At 37.5% G+C, this 17,697-nt stretch overlaps 1 protein-coding gene across 2 annotated transcripts in view; it reads left to right on the top strand.

Annotated features, from left to right (window-relative positions):
* The first annotated feature begins 247 nt into the window (after positions 1 to 247).
* LOC145995662 (neurotrimin-like) overlaps positions 248 to 17,697 on the top strand; it is a 526,024-nt gene continuing 508,574 nt past the window's right edge. For both annotated transcript variants that reach the window (XM_083132015.1, XM_083132024.1), the window contains exon 1: positions 248 to 646. In XM_083132015.1, the coding sequence (XP_082988141.1) occupies positions 622 to 646 (25 nt within the window). In that variant the 5' untranslated portion in view covers positions 248 to 621. The remainder of the gene's footprint in view (positions 647 to 17,697) is intronic.

Raw genomic sequence — 17,697 nt, forward strand, 5'->3', positions numbered from 1 at the left:
TGAATATAATCTGCATTAATATACGTCTGATGCCATAAAATTTCCTTGAAATTTTGGTTTTTGCTTGAAATTTCAGTCTGAATTTCCCTGCAAATAGATAAATTTCCCTTCAAGTGGCAACACTGCTCCAAAGTTAGTGTCAAGTCTTATTGATCGTTTCGCTCGCCAGGTGGCTCTGCTCTCTCTGCGGGGAAGGACCGAAGTCGGCCGTTTTGCGCGGACTCAGTCCCTTCGTAGCGTGTGAGCGGGTGGATAGCGCGCGGAAAACTTGGTCAAAGTACGTTCGCGAACTAGGGGACTCCTGTCGGGAAACGGGTTGCCGAGTTTCGAACCCCAGACCTTTCGACATTCGCGTACCGTGCTATTCTATATGTATTAAGCCGAAAACTTGGCATAGTGAGTTACTGATCCTGCAGATTGTGTATTTTTAATTTTAATTTTTTTTTATTTTCATAATTCTAATGGTGATTTCAAGTTGATTGCTTGCAAGGAATTTGGAAAGTGATTGGTTGTTTGAAGTTTATTTTAAAACTGCTATTGATATACATTGTAAATCTATACGTAATTTTAACAACTGGATACAAGTTAAGTGACTTTTCTCTTCCCATAATGTCCTAGAAGATGAGGAACGAAGGGGGAAAAAGAAGTAAGTTTTTTATACTAATTTTATAAATTTAAAACATAAATTTCCTCTTAAATATATATTTACGTAATTGTGTTTAAAGCATTAGCTAATGGAAGCAAGGTTACATCTAGAACAGAATTATGCAATCAATTTGTGTCTTTTCACGTCTGAGAAAATAAGGAAATTAATTTTTTAAATGTCTTCAGTTATGGATTTTAAAATTCACTATTAGTGAATTGACAAGAAATTTTCTAAATTACTTTCTATTTAGTGTTTCTAAGCCTGATCACTACTTTTAATAGTTTCGTTTCATTTCTGCGTTTGTGCTATTCACGATAGAATTAATTCGTAGTTAAATTCTCAAAGCCTTATGGCTTAGTAATCCTTTTCTTAGCTTCGCATATCTATTAAAGTGAGTACTTTTTGTCACATTGACATATATATATATATATATATATATATATATATATATATATATATATATATATATATATATATATATATATAATATCATTTATACACCTAGTTTTCAGGCAAATAGAAACAGCCAAGAGTAATCAACTAAATTTAGCTTCATAGTATTGCTTGATTTTGGCATAAAGTTGAGAACGAAGTAGGAAGTCCACTTTACATTTTTATATCTGTGTTGAAACTTTTCGGGTAATACGTGCAACAACTAGATAGATCTTGCATACGAAAGCCTAACTGGGTTAGAGGGAGGTAACTAGAGTTGGCGCACATTATGTGAAATGCAAGAAACTAACCGATCCCCAGCTCTTTAACAAGTTGTGTAAAATTCTGCCTGCGATACTTGTTTAAGTAATAAACGATTATCACTAACTCAATATTTCTGGTTCCTCAACAAAAAACAGTTGTAAGAAGACTCATAATTCCTATTAATATTAAAAGGATAGTGCAGAAAGTAATTACTAATTAACATTTTATGTTCATTTTGTTTACAAATATGTCGTGGCTCCATCTAGTGATATGAAATGCATTTTCTGTTTGTCCTGACAAAAGTAAATCTCTCGTACAAGAGTAAAAGCGACGGTTTAGCATTGCTGATTTTTTAAATTCCAAACTTGATATTTCTTCTTTTCTACATTCCTCTAGAAACTATACTGTGCTTCGTAGCAAATGGACGGAGAAAGCCGTAATTTCATATTTATTTTATTTTTATGGAATACATCTGATGGGATATCCTTGTGAATATGCAACCTGCAATACAGTATATTTGTAAATGGGAGCCAAATTTGAATTGCAACTGTCTCTAAATTATGGAACCCCACTCTGTGTTTGTGGCGGCCGTGTGCAAGTTTCCATTTAGATTAAAATTCAATATTTGAAACAAAAATATTTGGGCTTAATGTTCACTTTATACGGAAAAGTGGACGTGTACTTAAGAAACATGCGGACAGAATGGGAAAATGAGATAGGCTATGACCAGGGTTGTGCATTCCCGCGTAAGAAAGGTTTTCTACATAACACGTAAATTAAGCGTAAAATACGTATAAAACGTAAAGCACGTAGCAAACTAGAATCAAGCATTAAAAAAAATGTCGATAGTTATTGTAATGTATGGCAGTTGGCAGTGGCATAAAACAAAAGAAAAAGCTTTAAAGAACTCTCCTTCCGAATTTGTATGTGCTCCTATATTGGAATTTTACAAACATAAAATATGTAGCTAAATGTTCTCTTAAATCAGTATAACAATTAACAACCAACGTGTTTATTTTTTACAGTCATATACATACGTATGAAAAAGGAATTTGAAGCTGTTACTAAAAGTTTGAAACCCAATCCAAATAAATTGTCGATAATCGTAATGTTATAAATACAAATACTAGTGTAACACGTATATATCAACAGATTTCTCAATAAAAATGTGAAAGAACACTTCTATTTTATAAAATCTGTTAGTGAGAGGTGGCTGTAGAAACAATCTTCATAAAATTATGATTTTCTGCTGAAATATGTAAGTTTAAAATTCAATTTAATTTGTTTTTATATTACTAATTTACGAAAGAAAATTAATTTCTTTACATCTGCGTAAAAAACTGGTTTTCTATGCGACATAGATTACTCGTAAATTACGCGTAAACGTACGTAAAAACTTAACGAGTCAATTACCTTGACAAACATGGCTATAACGTATTTCCAAAATACCGTAAAATGTTCCTTCATTTTGAACAGCATTAGTGACCAAGCTGCTGGTGACATGCTGCAAACCAAGGGCTCCACCTTTCGAATCCTGAGTAGACAATATATTTGCAACGGTCATATAAATATGCAACGTAAAAATAATGCGGGAACAAGTATGCTGTAAACAAGAATAGTTAGACTATAATGTAAAATATCGTGAAAGGATACTGAAATAGAGAAACGGGTTTCTTCCCGAAATTGTTTTAGGAAAACACTTCACTGTCCAACTGCAAAACGATTATCTGTAGATATACGAGTATACGAATTGTATTGGAAACAAAATCAGTTTGAATGCGAAACAAGTCCGATAATTTCATTTCCTTTTCCATTTACTGTAATCTAATTTTTCTCAAATTGTCATAATTCAAAGAACGCACATTTCTATGAATACTAATAAATTTCCGGCTCAGATGAACGCATTTGCAATGTTGGCTAATTTTAATAACTATTGCGTACCCACAAATGGCTCTTTTTGTTGGTAGACAGTTTTGTTTTAATAATTTTTTTTTCATGTACCGCATTTAGAATAGCATAGTATAGGTTTGCCCGTAGACGTATATGCACTAGGTTTCTCGGGGATTCTTAAAATGGTTGATGCATGTGCAGGACTTTCTTTTTACTCAACTAATGTTATATTCACTCAGTTATTTACACTTGTGCTTACCACAAGAAAAATAAACTAAAGTGCGACTCTCGGTGATCTGACCCATTGAGTGGGGTCCCAAAACACTTAGCTAACGCGACCTGAGATATACCTTTTTCGTTATTTCTGTTGGTTCATAACTGAAACAACACACTGTCTGGTAGGTTAGGCTGCATGAAGAAGCGTTCCTGGCGTTCAAATGGCATTTCCCTCCTGATGTACGTATCTTGCAGAACACTGAAGAGACAAAGAAAACTATAAGAAAGGATCATAGTTCCTTTAGCGCCAAACCGCTTCTAGCCGCTTTATGCATTCGTAATAGCCAGGGAAACAATTTTAAAGTGCAAAATTATGGTCGGGAAACAGAAAGAAAGGTCCTAAAAATGTTTTCAAAAAGGTGCTGATAAAATGCTATATTTTTCTGCGCATTCTGTATATAATGCGCGCGGACCGCATAGAGAACTGTGGTTCTGCCGAATAGGTTTTGTTGAAGTTTGTGTTTCCTCTCGCGGGTTTTGCTACATTATCTTGGGAACTTTTGGGGCTGTAATTATTACATTATACTATTTTGTAGCTCTCATTCCGCACTACAAAATGAGACTATAGTTTTTATGTAGCTGCTCAAGAAGAATGAAAATAATTTACTTTTCTGTCCAATTTTTTAACAAAACATGAAAGAAAAGGAACGAAGAAGGTGCTGAAGCATCAAAGAGGAGGTAAAACGGGGATAAATGTGCTAATCTCACGAAAAAGTGCAACAAAGTATGTTCATTTTACTTGATTTCATGTCCTAAAAATACATATCTCATACAATCGGTATGAAAACAGCTATACTTTTGGAAATTTTCTTCACCTTAAAATCTGTTCCCTAGTAAAACGCCATAGAGAAGTGGGGGAAAACGAAGAACTACATTAGTATTAGTAAGAGACGATATAGAAACTGTATTAGAGGCAGTTAGTAAAATGTACAATTATCATGAACGAACTTGAGGTTTTCACTTGGGGAGCGGTTGTTCCGCTTGAGGGGAGTACCGGTATCTAGAACCGTGGTTGCCTGGGAAGTTGTATACTCATAGTTGTGCGTGCGGCTATGTCTAATAGTTTCTTCCTGCAGCTGTTGTAAGAGAATGTTTGAGGATGGTGTATAGACCTGGAGGACTGCACTGTGGTTCTGTTCGGTCTGCAAGAGACCACGCTACATCCCAGCTACATCACTACATCCCAGCTACATCGCTACATCACTACATTCCTGCCAGTGACCTGCGGTTGCCACGTTTACCTACGAAGGGGAACTTGAGGTCAAAGAGACAATTAGGCCTTGTTGGGGCAACAAGCGGCAACATTTGAATACCTCCTCTCCGACGCAGCCAGCAGGGAAACAGGATTTTGTCAAAATAGCCGTTCTGCGCTGTTGATGGTGCCTGTTCTTAGCGTGGCCCGGGTATAGTTCGGTTCATCTGCTGATATTCCAATTAAATTTTATGGGGAAGGAGCGATGTTCATGCGGGTGAGACATCCCAAAAGCTGACAAGGTGAAGGCGTGCCATCTCGGTCACATCACCTGACGTTGCTAAAACTCTGCTTAGTTTTCCTTTGTGGTACAGTACTCCCGTGCCGAAATTGGCTCAAAAAGCGAAGTAAAATAAAAGCAAATCTATAAACATTTAATCAATGTGCCTCTTTTTGGGAATTATGTGTATGTATTATCATCATCAATATTTTACAATGTTTTTTGAAGTTAATGGAAAAATATGTTTCCACTTATCGTTTCACGAAACTTGGCGTATACTCTGTGATCATTTTGAGACTACACCACTGTTGCCATGCACCTGAAAGTTAAAAGAGAGCGCGTTTCGTGGATAACCCTTATGTTAAAATATTAATGTGTATCCGAGACAACGCTCTGAGGAAATTCAAACATACGAACAACGCTGCCAACTGAAATCACTACGAAATTTTACGACTACAGTTATCCGACAGGAAAAGAAGTCATATTTATCTTTTTAATTTGGCGCTATTTAATTAAACAAGAAGAAAACGTGGCGTGAACTAAAACAGTTTGACGTGCTGGGTAATAAAAATGTCAAAACGAACTTATCCTCACTTGTGAGCAAAGTATACGACCTGGATGCTCTTATTAATCATTTTGGGTAAATTAGCAATGTATTTAATATTCCTACTGAACATCTTATTTCTTCTTATTGGCGCTACGAGAACTGAAAAAAATATTTGAACATATATGTGACTTGTGTATAAAGAAAGAATCTAAAACTAAAATAATTAAAATTTACAGATCGGATATTTTATATTATCAAAGAGTTTGTTTCAAATGGAACTGGTGTATATTGTTTAAAACAAATGCACTTTTCTATTCCTTTTCTCACTTTTGGAGGTCCATCTCTCCCATATACAATGGTCCATATAACCCAGGGTAATATGGAATAACTGGACAACTGGCATAATTCCTCTTTATTTTTTAAAAAATATATTTCTGTTCCTTTCATATTTATAACATAATTTATCGTTAGCATATGTCGCCATATACTATGGTTAAATTTTCTCCTCAGCATAACGATTCAAAAAAAAGGTGGATGCATTCATCTCACGGATTTACCCTATATAGAAGTGTGTGTGTAGAAATATGTAGTTCCTCTTTGCCAAACCTTGTTTTAAGTTTGATTCATGCACAGACAGTCTAACCAGGACTTGTATTAAAGCTTAATGTCAGATATGAATTGAATTGGCAGGTTTAAGAAGGTAATAAGTACAAAAAGTAAATTTATGGGAAATCGAAAAGAAGCGTATAAGTGGTAGGGATTAATTTCCTTCTTACAACTTACGTTGATTTCAGTTTTTTTTTCTTCCTGTAGGGACTGCTTTTTATATCATTCTTCACACTCACGTGTAGAGCTACTCTTTCCGATGATGTCGAGTACAAAGGATCATTTTGCCATTTTTTGGTCTTCATTACTAGGTGATGTTTCCTCGCTGAGAATCGAACCGAGAACCCCTACATAACAAGCCACGGTCCTTATCACTACGCTATCATGAAAGTTCACAAAATGAAATAATGTTGAAAGCAGAGCACAATGAAACAAACAAAGCCATGAAGAATTCTTAACACAATTTTTTTTTAATGCATATATCGGTAAACATAAGTGAAAATCGATCCAATCCCACACTACTCCTACGTTAGCTGACTTACTCGCTTATTGGAACAGGACCTTGTTTTTAAAAGCAACGTTACTATGTCATCTCTAGCCAATAATGAGTTGAGCCTAGGCTGTGTTATGAACTCAAAATGTTGGCGTGAATCCACGCTACGTATCGTGTGGTATATGATCATACGTCGCAAACATGGACCTCATTTCTTCTTTGAACATGGACTTTTATTAACCAGTTAATATTCATACAGTTATTTCCCAAGTTGGATATTCACGTAATGTTAAAAGTACAACATTGTAAGTTATCTGCTTAGGTCGAACAAACGACTTTATGAAATATGTATGGAATGTTTAGTGCTAATGAACTGGCGCTTACTGCCTACAAACTTTGATGTTTCTTTATATTATGTAGTCCATAACATTTCTTCGGAGAGCAATTATTATTATTATGAATAATAATAATACTAAATCATCATTTCGGTAGCCATTGATTGGCCGACTTACGATCTCGTTACTCCGGGTCGAGAGTTCATCATCATCGCTGCGATTAGCCAAAAGTGACGCAAAAGGCTAAATAAGAACTATAACAATATATATTAACATATTTAAATTTTTAAGTAACATACACAATACAATTCATTGTGCTGGAAATCCGAACAGATGTGTGAAATCAAAAACTGCAAAGAGTGCCTTTAGAGACGACAAATTTGAAAATGAATTTGTATTGCTGCATTAAGTCAAAGAATAAAATATTACTGTAAAACAAATTTGAAAATGTTGAGGTTTCTCTGGCATGAAATAAGTTTTTAAATTTATATGTTTTAAAGTTATATTGCTATTTTTTAAAAAAAATTATACTTACCAGGGCGTGTAAGGGTAACTCTTCATAAAATACCCAAATATCAACCTCTCTCTAATCCACACCTTGGACTTCACCTTTTGCAGAGTAACGAGTCTAAAATTATTATCCTAAGTCCACTTATGCATAGATAGGCTAATTGTTGCTGGTCCTAAAGTTTAAAGTTGGATGCGGTCAGTATACTCCTACAACGGGTATCGAACCCGGGACCCCTTGATTACAAGGCGACGACGCTACCACTGCGCCATCGGGGAGGCCTTCTGTCCATGTGTCTCTGATTGTCCTCTCATCAATTTCATCTTATTGCTGTTTATCACCATCTTTGCGATTAGCCAAAGGTGGCAAAAATTCGACCTAAAATGAAACAAATCATTCAGTCTGTCATACGTCTTTGGATTAGGTTGTCATATATGGACGCGGATAAGCAATTAAAGCATTGGGTTTGGGAGTCTGAACTGCGATCTGAATTGCATTTTTCGAAAGGAAACACTGCAATATAATGATTTAGCTGTATTTTCCTAATCATAGTTACACTCCAAATATTCACTCAACAGTTTAAACCCGTAAAATATTCGTGGATGCGACATGTCAAAATGTGTGACAGTACATTCGAATCGCCAACATCCTTGTCTTTATTCCTCTAGAGATCTAGTGACGTCACTCAGCCGAGAGATTTAATCTCAACACCATCGCATCTTGAGTGCAAACCGTTGTCATCAATTAACTAGTAGGGAATAACATTAGCTTTGGACCATAGCACTCTGAATTAGAGATACTAATACTATCGAATTAAGTAACGGAGCGACAGATTCCTGAAAAAAAAACGTTTGTGGCCTCTTACGACTGGTACGTTATAGCGTTTTTGTTGTAGTACGTCTTCGTGTTATTCTTTTTGGGTCATTCTAAGAGATGAGATTCATGCTAACCTCATGAGTTCGATAAGAGAAGTAGCATTAAGGCTTTAATGAGGATTCGAACCCCGTGTTCATGATATCTCAGCTCGCTACCTTGAAAAAATACATCGACGGAAATATAAAGCTGAAATTTCAAATATAAAAATTAATACAGCTTCGGAAACTATAGTAAAGTAATTTTCAATCTTTTTCGATTCATTCCGGCTTACTATAAGTATTTTCAACAATTTGTAGTCCACAACCTTCAACATGGTTTCATAACAAAAATAGTCTACATTTTCATTATTTATCTATGCATTGCACATAGGAGTGGTTATTCTTTTTCTTATGAATCATATTATAGGTAGTACTTTTTCTTCATAAAGAAACTGGTGAGAATATACCAGTTACGAATTGAAGCAATTGTAAAGTATTATAATTACTTTTGAAGAGACGTAAAGTATTTTAACTAAAAAGGGGATTTTGTTACTTTTGAAGAAACTGTAATAAACAGTTTGTTACTTTTGAAGAAACTGTAAAAAACAGTTTGTTGCTTTTGAAGAAACTGTAACAAACAGTTTGTTACTTTTGAAGAAACTGTAATAAATAGTTTGTTACTTTTGAAGAAACTGTAATAAACAGTTTGTTACTTTTGAAGAAACAGTTTGTTACTTTTAAATAAATAACGTTTACCTTTGAATTGAGTTTAAGTTCGATTTCAAATACTGTAAAGTTAGCTTGATTAACTTTTTATGTAACTGTAAATAAGGTTTAATTACTTTTAAAGAATATATAATAGTAAGTTTAAGTTACTTCTGAAATATATGTATAGAGTAGTATTCCCAATGAAATAATGTCTGCTTGATTTATTTAAACTCGCATGTTTATATTATTATGCTAACCGTAAAGTGAAACGTAGTATAAAACACAAAAGAAAAGAAAAGGAAAATATATTAAAGGTACCATCCCAGAATTCGCCTTGATTAACTGAGGGAAACCAATAAAAAAACACAGGATGACCGCAGTGCAATTGAAAGTTACTTTTTACGTCTACATGTTCACGTTATTGGAAATTAACAACAACCGTTTTGAAGAAAACAAACCATTTCTCTAAGTAAACACCACATACTGCTTCCTCCAAATTGAAACGTTCCAATCGCCATTAGCGACCAGAACCAGAACGAGGGCTTTCGGTCCTACCCAACCTCTGAAGATGAACAAACTAACAGCATGGGATCATTAAGAGAAAGTGGGGGAGGGGAGAGTTGCAGAAGCAATTCCACCAAGAACAGTTGCCTCCCCTGTATTCGAAGACTAGTTCCGAAGCGTTCCTCCACCCTCAACGAAATGCAATTTCCGGTATCAGAGATGAAATTAGAAACTAACCGGAAGGGCTTGATGCTGTAGCAATGCGCGTGGTTGCACTAATGGCTCTTTGTCTCCTGCGAGAGATTAAACTTACACTTTTGTGTGTATAGCAATAGCCAGCCTCTTTCTCTCTGTTCCGCAATGCATTATGGGCATACCTTTACATGTATTTAGAAACTTCAACTCGGATAACGTCTCGAATTTGTTGTTATATGAGCTAGATTATTTCGATCGCGGAAGGCGAGCCTAGCTCGAGTGGAAGATTCCAAATGTGAAAAGGGGGGAAACAGGTAGATATATATGTGCAAAACTGCGTTGTGGTTTTTAGATCAGTTTATGTGCGTTTGGTTACTCCTTATTAATTACTTTTTTATAATGCGGAGACCACACAACAGCTCATACTGCAATATCCTGTCAGCAGTAGACGAAACGTGCTTCCACTTGCAGCAGTCACACCTATTTTGCCACTGAGCCCGTTCAGTCAGCGCATGCGCACTAGAGTCGATAGCCGTGATTAACTCGGAACATGCTTCCCCGTCTGCGTTCCACTTGCAGCAGTCACACCTATTTTGCCACTGGACCCATCCAGTCAGCGCATGCGCACTAGCGTCGATGGCCGTGATGAAATTAGAACCTGCCTCCCCTTCTGCGTTCCATTTTCAGCCCGAACCCTTATTTTGCCAATGGACTTCTCCTGATAGCGAATGAGCACTTGCACTCATGGCTGAGAGAAATAACGTTCGCACATGCACTAATAAAATCGGTGAAGCCTACGCAATCGATATCGTCAGCAGCAGAAATCAACGGGGGTTAATGCCACAGCTGCACACGTGGTGCACCACGATCCATTTTCCTGAACGACCACCGACAGGCCGGTATGCAGCCGGAACTCCCGTCGACAAATCGGCAGTCGGAGCGGGCCGGCGACCGATCGATATGTAAAAGACAGACCCCAGTCATAAATTCAGCTGTATCAAGGAAGAAGTTGTGTTGTTAAAATAGCGCCCTTCCCTCTCTTTGGGACAAAGCCAGTGATTCTTTCGAAGGTCGAATGGAAAAGCAAGAAGACTAGAATTGATATTTTGATTTCTTGGAACCTGCCTTTCACCAAATGGAGAGAAAAGGGCAATTTGGATTGGTACATGAACTGCCTTCCAGCAATCTTGCAGCTGTTATTTCAATGAAATCACATTCTTGGATGCACCCAGTAACGTCTTTAATTTCGATCGTAGTTACGTTGAAGGTGCAAGAAACACAAAAGATAACAGCTTTTTATTACAGGCAGGAGCCATCTCCTCTCTTGCGCCACCTCCAAGGCAACAGCAAAAACTCCGATGTTATTGTTGCGTGTACGAAATTCACGCCGGTGTCTGTGCCGTCTCCAATGTGCAAGCCCTCTAACGCAGAACTTGCTTCAACGTCTTCGTTCCACTTGCAGACGTGACCCCTATTTTGCCACTGGACTCGTCCAGTCAGCGCATGCGCACTAGCGTCGATGATCGTGAGTAAGAGGCAGGTTGGATGTATTAGGGCATATTCTCGACACCTAGGTAGCCTAGCAGGCAGGCTCAGTGGTCCATCCACGATATCGTCAGCGAATGTTCTGGGTTTCAATTCTTGCATGGGTGTTATTTCTGACTGTCGCTTCATAAACGTCATCTAATCATCGCTCATTCCCATCGTCGCGATTATCCAAAAGTAACAGAAAGCCCCGCTACATATCAAAAACACTAAAAATAGCAAAAATACTACTTTTATTACTATTATTATTATTAATGTTAATAAAGTAGCAGTAGTACCCAATGAATCAATCAGGTTAGCTTTGGACGCAAACCTAAAAAACCACGGTAGTGTACAGTTCAAACGTCAATCGTCACCCCTTCTCTAGATGTTCACCAGCTAGAATGGAGCCCAAAATGTATTTGTATTGTTCTTGTTTGGCGTCGCTTTACTTCCCCTTAGGGCCAATCGCGACGATGATGCTGTATGCTGATGGTGGTGTTGAATATCGAAATTTCACTCACAAAATTTTGCCAGTGTCCACCGGGGCGACGAGCCCAAATTAGTTTTGAATTCTACAGGTTGGTAATCTAAAGGTCCTGTGTTCGTACTCTAATCAGGTAAAACTAAAAACGAAACTTTTTACGTAGTACGTATAGTGAATGGACGTTCCCTCGCAACTTAGTGAATAAGATTAGCAAATTTCCAAAATGTGACTTTGTTGTAAAAGTCTAAAGAGAAGACACTGCGAAGGTTTAATGCTAATAAGATACTTTCTTATCCGATTTCTGCTACTTACAGGTGTCGGTCATTAAACGATAATGAACATGTTGATATATCTCATGAATTATTCATGCTAGAGACTTCCTTCATAACTTTGAGATACGATTTCGAGTTCAATGAAATCTAATTATCTAAAATTCGCTCTCCGTTTCTCATGTTTGCACTTGCAATCATTCAAAGAGGAAACCGGTATAACGGTACGTGCGTGATGTATTCCTTGCGTTATTCCCCGTTCAGTTTGCAAACTTTTCGTTACACTGACTTCCAATTTAACTTTTCCGGTTTAACTTAGTTTAAGATAAACTCCTCATTCTATCATTCACGAGTCTTTCGGTCTCCTTTGGCGGAAGCTTGCGTGATATATCACACTCCAAATCTATTAGGCTTAGTGCGTGAACACATAATGGAATCCTGCGCGAATGATGAATTATTTTGGCCCTGTTGCGTTGACACAGGTGCGTGGCGGAAGACGACGGCGGCCTTTGTAAGCAGTCTGTCTTCCTCCGCGCATGAATATTTGATTGCGCGTCATGTGCCAAGGACTCTAGATTGCACAACTTTGTATCTTCCCCTGGTGTCTTGTTATGACTTCTTCAGCCCCATGCGCCGCCTCCGATCTCCAGGGTTTGAATCCCGGCTTGGGAATGGGTGTTCGGTGTGAATATTCAGCAATTTCATCACATCATCCTCATCTCTGCGTTTAGCTAAAAGTTGCAAAAAGCTAAGTAAAATATAACAAATCAATCATTATTCACTCCCATGTATATGTGTGTAGCGTAAAGACTCTCGCCTTTGGAGCGAGAGGTCCTGTTACTACTGTGCGTGTTTGTACATATAAATTCCAATTTGCCTCATTTTACATTGGTTTTTGGATGAATGACGATTAGATGAAATCCACAATAATAACACCTTAACCCAGGCCAGGATTCGAATCCAGAACACCCCCCCCTCACAGTTTTACCCTCAGCAGTAACTACGTATGTAGCAGTTAGTATCACTAGATGGAGGATTTATGTGCAGTAAAACTAGGAAATGTGCATGCAAATATACCGCAAAATAAAATTGAACATATACAGCATAGTTCTCTTATCACGCTACATAATGAGGTAAAATTGTAAAATTGCTACACAAACAAGATATCTATGGGATATAAAGTTATTCATTGTTACTAAAAATGATATACACATGCAACACGTATTTGCCGATGTTCACCTATGCGCACTATAGCCTGTAGGCTGACGAAACAGGAGTGAATTTCATGTTGATCATCCGACGCGGTTCCTTTATTTCCACTTGAAAATTATTCTCACCTCATTCTTACAAATATTACAAATTACAACCTTCTCATCAATAACATAGTACTTCTGCTAGTACCCCTTCACAGTGAGCGTGCCAGATGAAAAAAGATGATTGGGCATCCATTCCTCAAATCAGACACCCCATCCCCTTCTGTGCGACTCTATTCCCTCCTAGCAAGGACATCACCATGGTGTAGTGGTAACGTCGTCTCCTTGTAATCAAGGAATCTCAAATTCGATTAGAATACGACAGCAGGCAATTATAAGCTACAGGAACCGATTAAGTACGACAGAAGCCGACTAAATGCGACAGCAACCGACAGTGGGCGACAAAAGCCGACAGAATCCGACGACAGCCGACATAATGCGACAAAAGCCGATAGAACGCGGCAGCAATCCACAGAATGAGACAGCCTATTGTTGTGTGCTTGCTTAGTGCAGCTGAACCCCTAAATATAGTCTGGGCGTTTACTCGAAAAGATAAGGCTTCCTATAAAACTATGTACATACAATGCAAATAAGTAAAGCACTCTCTTAAGTAGAAGTAAAACATACCCTGAATCACGCAGAGGTAAGAAAATGCTATAGACTTATTTCCCTAAATCCTAGAATAAACAGTTTGAAATCGTGCAGCATTCTCCCTGCACGACAATCTCCTGCCCTCCCCTTTCGGGGCTATATTGTCGGGAGATTCCTATTGGATGGCCTTGGCAAAGATAAGCGACATGAATAATGTATGCACGTTCTACGTGATCAAAATAATCCACCTGAAAAATCCCTTCACGCTACTTGCGATCAGGCCATGTCACCTCCACATGGGAAAAACCCATGAGAAGAGAATTTTTAGTTCGTAATATTTATGGGGAAGGTCGTTATTACAGGCATGGCGTGGTTTAAACTGAAACTATGCGGTAATATAGAGAGTGCTATGATATGTCATTTTGGTTATTTTTTTAATAGTTGTTTTCTAATTCAGTAAATCCTGCACTTTGGAAAATTAGGTGTTCAGAGCACGAGTGTTGTAATTCCATCAAGGGCGGGTGATGAAAATATAATATAAATGAGTTCAGAGCTGCATGTATTACGTGACCGCGATATGAACCATGGGTAATTAAAATTACATTGGCATGTCTCTGGTTTATTTGTACTAAATTTTCTAAGACCTGCTAATGAGATTAATTAATATAATAAATTAATATTTCGATCCGATTTTATTCCACAAAATTTTGTCTTTTTGTAAATTCTACTGTCATTTATATATAATATTTGTTTTTATAGTTATTATATTATCGGTATTTTGTCCATAAAATACATTTCTACTTTTATTTTCTACGACTTGTGCGTTATAATGTCGATTGTGATTGACAGACAGAACAACAAGAACTGATATTTCTTTCAGTCCACGAAATTTTAACTTTGTATCTATAGGTATAACAGTTTCGGGGTAAGAAATGGATTCCATTGTCCCGATTTTTGTCATGAACAGAAGAATTGGGAATATTTTGTGGAATTTAGTTATTGTTTTATACGGGGTGTAAGGGGTGCTCCTTCCACGTAGTGCACCCAATAGTCAGCCTCACTTCCACGTAGTACACCCTGGACTGAAGACTAACGAGGCTCTGGCGACTGGCCCCATGGCCAGTATAATGTTGTTTGTGTTGTCCTGTGTTTTGTCCTTATTCGTGCTGAGTGCTCCTTTACAGCCTCAGCTTTTAACGAGTCAGAAGATTTTAATATTTTAACATTTTAGTTATGCAACGTTAGAGTTGTTCTGTGTAACGATAAGGGGCTGGACCCCGTATAATGTGACGGGTGCAAAATAGCCTTAGTGCTGACGAACCCAAAATTTTGAAATAAAAATATAAAAAATCAAATTATTGTTTTATACATATTTTTCAGTACACCAAATGACTTGTGTGTAGCTTTATTTGCATAAAAGTCGAAAATTAGTCTTATGTCGATTTACCTCACTCCATAGAGAGAAAAAGAAATGGAGCGAAATTCTATGTATAACGTTAGCTTAGTCTTGTGGTTTACGGAGTCGAAAGCTTTATTCAAGTCAATATATCCACTTTAAATTTTCAATTGTAGAGTTCATAATGTCTGTTAATAAAATGTTTAAGTTTGTCAAGCAAAAACTGCATGGCACTGTATCTGATGTATACATGGATATATAGCCCATCATTTATATTTTCACAAAATACAGAAAATTGTGATAGGACGGGCGTTAATCTGTAGAATGGAAGTGGAGTATAAGCCTTATCTACATTGGCCTTCATGAATTCGGTTTCTAAGATTGAGAATTTTAAAATGGAGGCAAATATGAACCTCTCTTGTACGTAGTGCATTCTGCATTTTGCAGACTAACGAGGTTCTGGCGACTGACCCTACAGCAGCATAATCCTGTGAGGCTTACGTTGGGTCCTGCCCATGTGCATTTGTAATTGTAATTTCATCTTATCACCTTCCATACTCATCTGCACGATTTGCCACATGTGGCAGAAAAGCGCAGTAAAATAAGAGAGCTGAATTTGAATGTTCTCAAGGTTTACTACGGACTATACTATTAGAAAGAGACTGAATAGTGTATGTCATAATATTACAAACACACTCTCTAAGTGCATGAAGTGAAACCTTCCAGAAACTCAATACTCCAAACTCATGTCAACTTAGCGGTATCTTTTTATTAAACCAAAAATCTTCTGAGAGAACAACTTTAGGACCCTTGTTCCATATCTTTCCCATCATGCACTTAGGGTCGATTATTCCACCGCCGATTCATATCTATATTTGCGTAGCTCCGCGGTAGAAGCTTAAACCATCAGTGGATGACAGGAACCTTCCGTTGATCCGCATGTTTAAATCGTTGAAGGGTTGATGTTAAGCCGATTACAGCGGTTTGGAATTTGCGATTCACGTTCCCAGGTATTGGGGACCATAACTGCAGCATCTCCCCGAGCAGAGTGGAGAGAGACGATCTGCGGAAAAAATTGAAGTTCTCAATTATCTATCGACAGAGAATCAGTTGCATATGTGTGTGGTGGGAATGGGCATGGGAATTAACTGTTCAGATCAATAACATATGACAAAAGTCAACACCGCTCATGCATGATGTTAAATTCTTAACTTTTTAATGTGTCTAAATATCGATACGCCCACAATAGTAAGTTCGGTCGTCTGCTAAGTTTCCGCTATATCATAGATGGGAACATGAAACTTTGTAAATAGAAAGATATCGCCACCGAAAGGTTCTGAGCTCGAGTTGTGGCCTGGTTTCGAATATTTATTTGTGAGTGTCACGTGATCGATTTTATTATTCATCATTCTCGTTATTAGCCTGAAGGTACGGAGAAGCGATGTGAAACAAATGAACTTGAATAGAAACTGTGTTACGTGCCAGAACGGCAAACACAATCAAGTCGCAAGATGAAGCAGTTCGCGCTGCAGTATGAAGGCGGAAACAGGTTGCAGAGATAAGAAGAGAAGAAAGATGGTTGAATACATAATAATAAGGAAACAAAAGAATGAATAATACAAAATTATGTATCTTAAAGAATAGACAGATTGTAAACGATAAACTATTAACATAAAGTATATATTAACATGAATGAAATTGAGGAAAAGTTGATAACCGAGGAAACGATTATAAAAATGTGTCCTTTTCTGATTTGAGAATCAGAATCGTTTTACTTACCTCTGGCAAGGAGAAAGTTGTCAGTTTTTATTATATTATTGGTTGTCTGTCCCCGGAGGCGCTATTATAAGTTAGTAGACCCGAAGCACTTTCCGGTTGCGCTTTCTGTTAGTAGCACAGGGCCAGTGTGAGCGCTTCATGTTAGCGATCCGTGGTATATTCCCTTTGGTTTGGCCTAGGAGGCGGCGCTAGTTCTAAGATTAGACGCCCCTGAAATTTTCGAAAAAGCCTTTCGGAATCGTAAACATCCTAAAGTAGAAGAAGCCTGTGAAATGTGAGAAGAAGTAGCATAATGCATATAATAATTACAACGTAGAAGGAAGGATAAACTTATTAATAAAAATACTACTACTTTGCATATAAATTGTATAGATGTTTTCCAGAATATATTTTCGGTTTAGATCTTCCGTAGTGGGTAAATCTTGTGTTTTCTTTCAAGCACAAATGTTATTACTCAATCCTAATAGCCCTAGGTATGTTTTGTTTCTACCCTAAGCTAACCTGGCTCGTTTCAAATAGATCGTGGCAACTGATTAGTAATGACAGCCGGCCCCCGTGGCGGATTGGGTAGCACATCGCATTACGAAGCCAGGGCTACCGGGTTCGAATCCCGGCCTGGGCATAGATGTTTGTGAGTGTCCATTCATCAATTTCATCATATCATCACT

The sequence above is a fragment of the Lepisma saccharinum genome, chromosome 1 (genome assembly GCF_977018435.1).
Source record: "Lepisma saccharinum chromosome 1, izLepSacc3.1, whole genome shotgun sequence".
NCBI classification, from domain to species: domain Eukaryota; kingdom Metazoa; phylum Arthropoda; class Insecta; order Zygentoma; family Lepismatidae; genus Lepisma; species Lepisma saccharinum.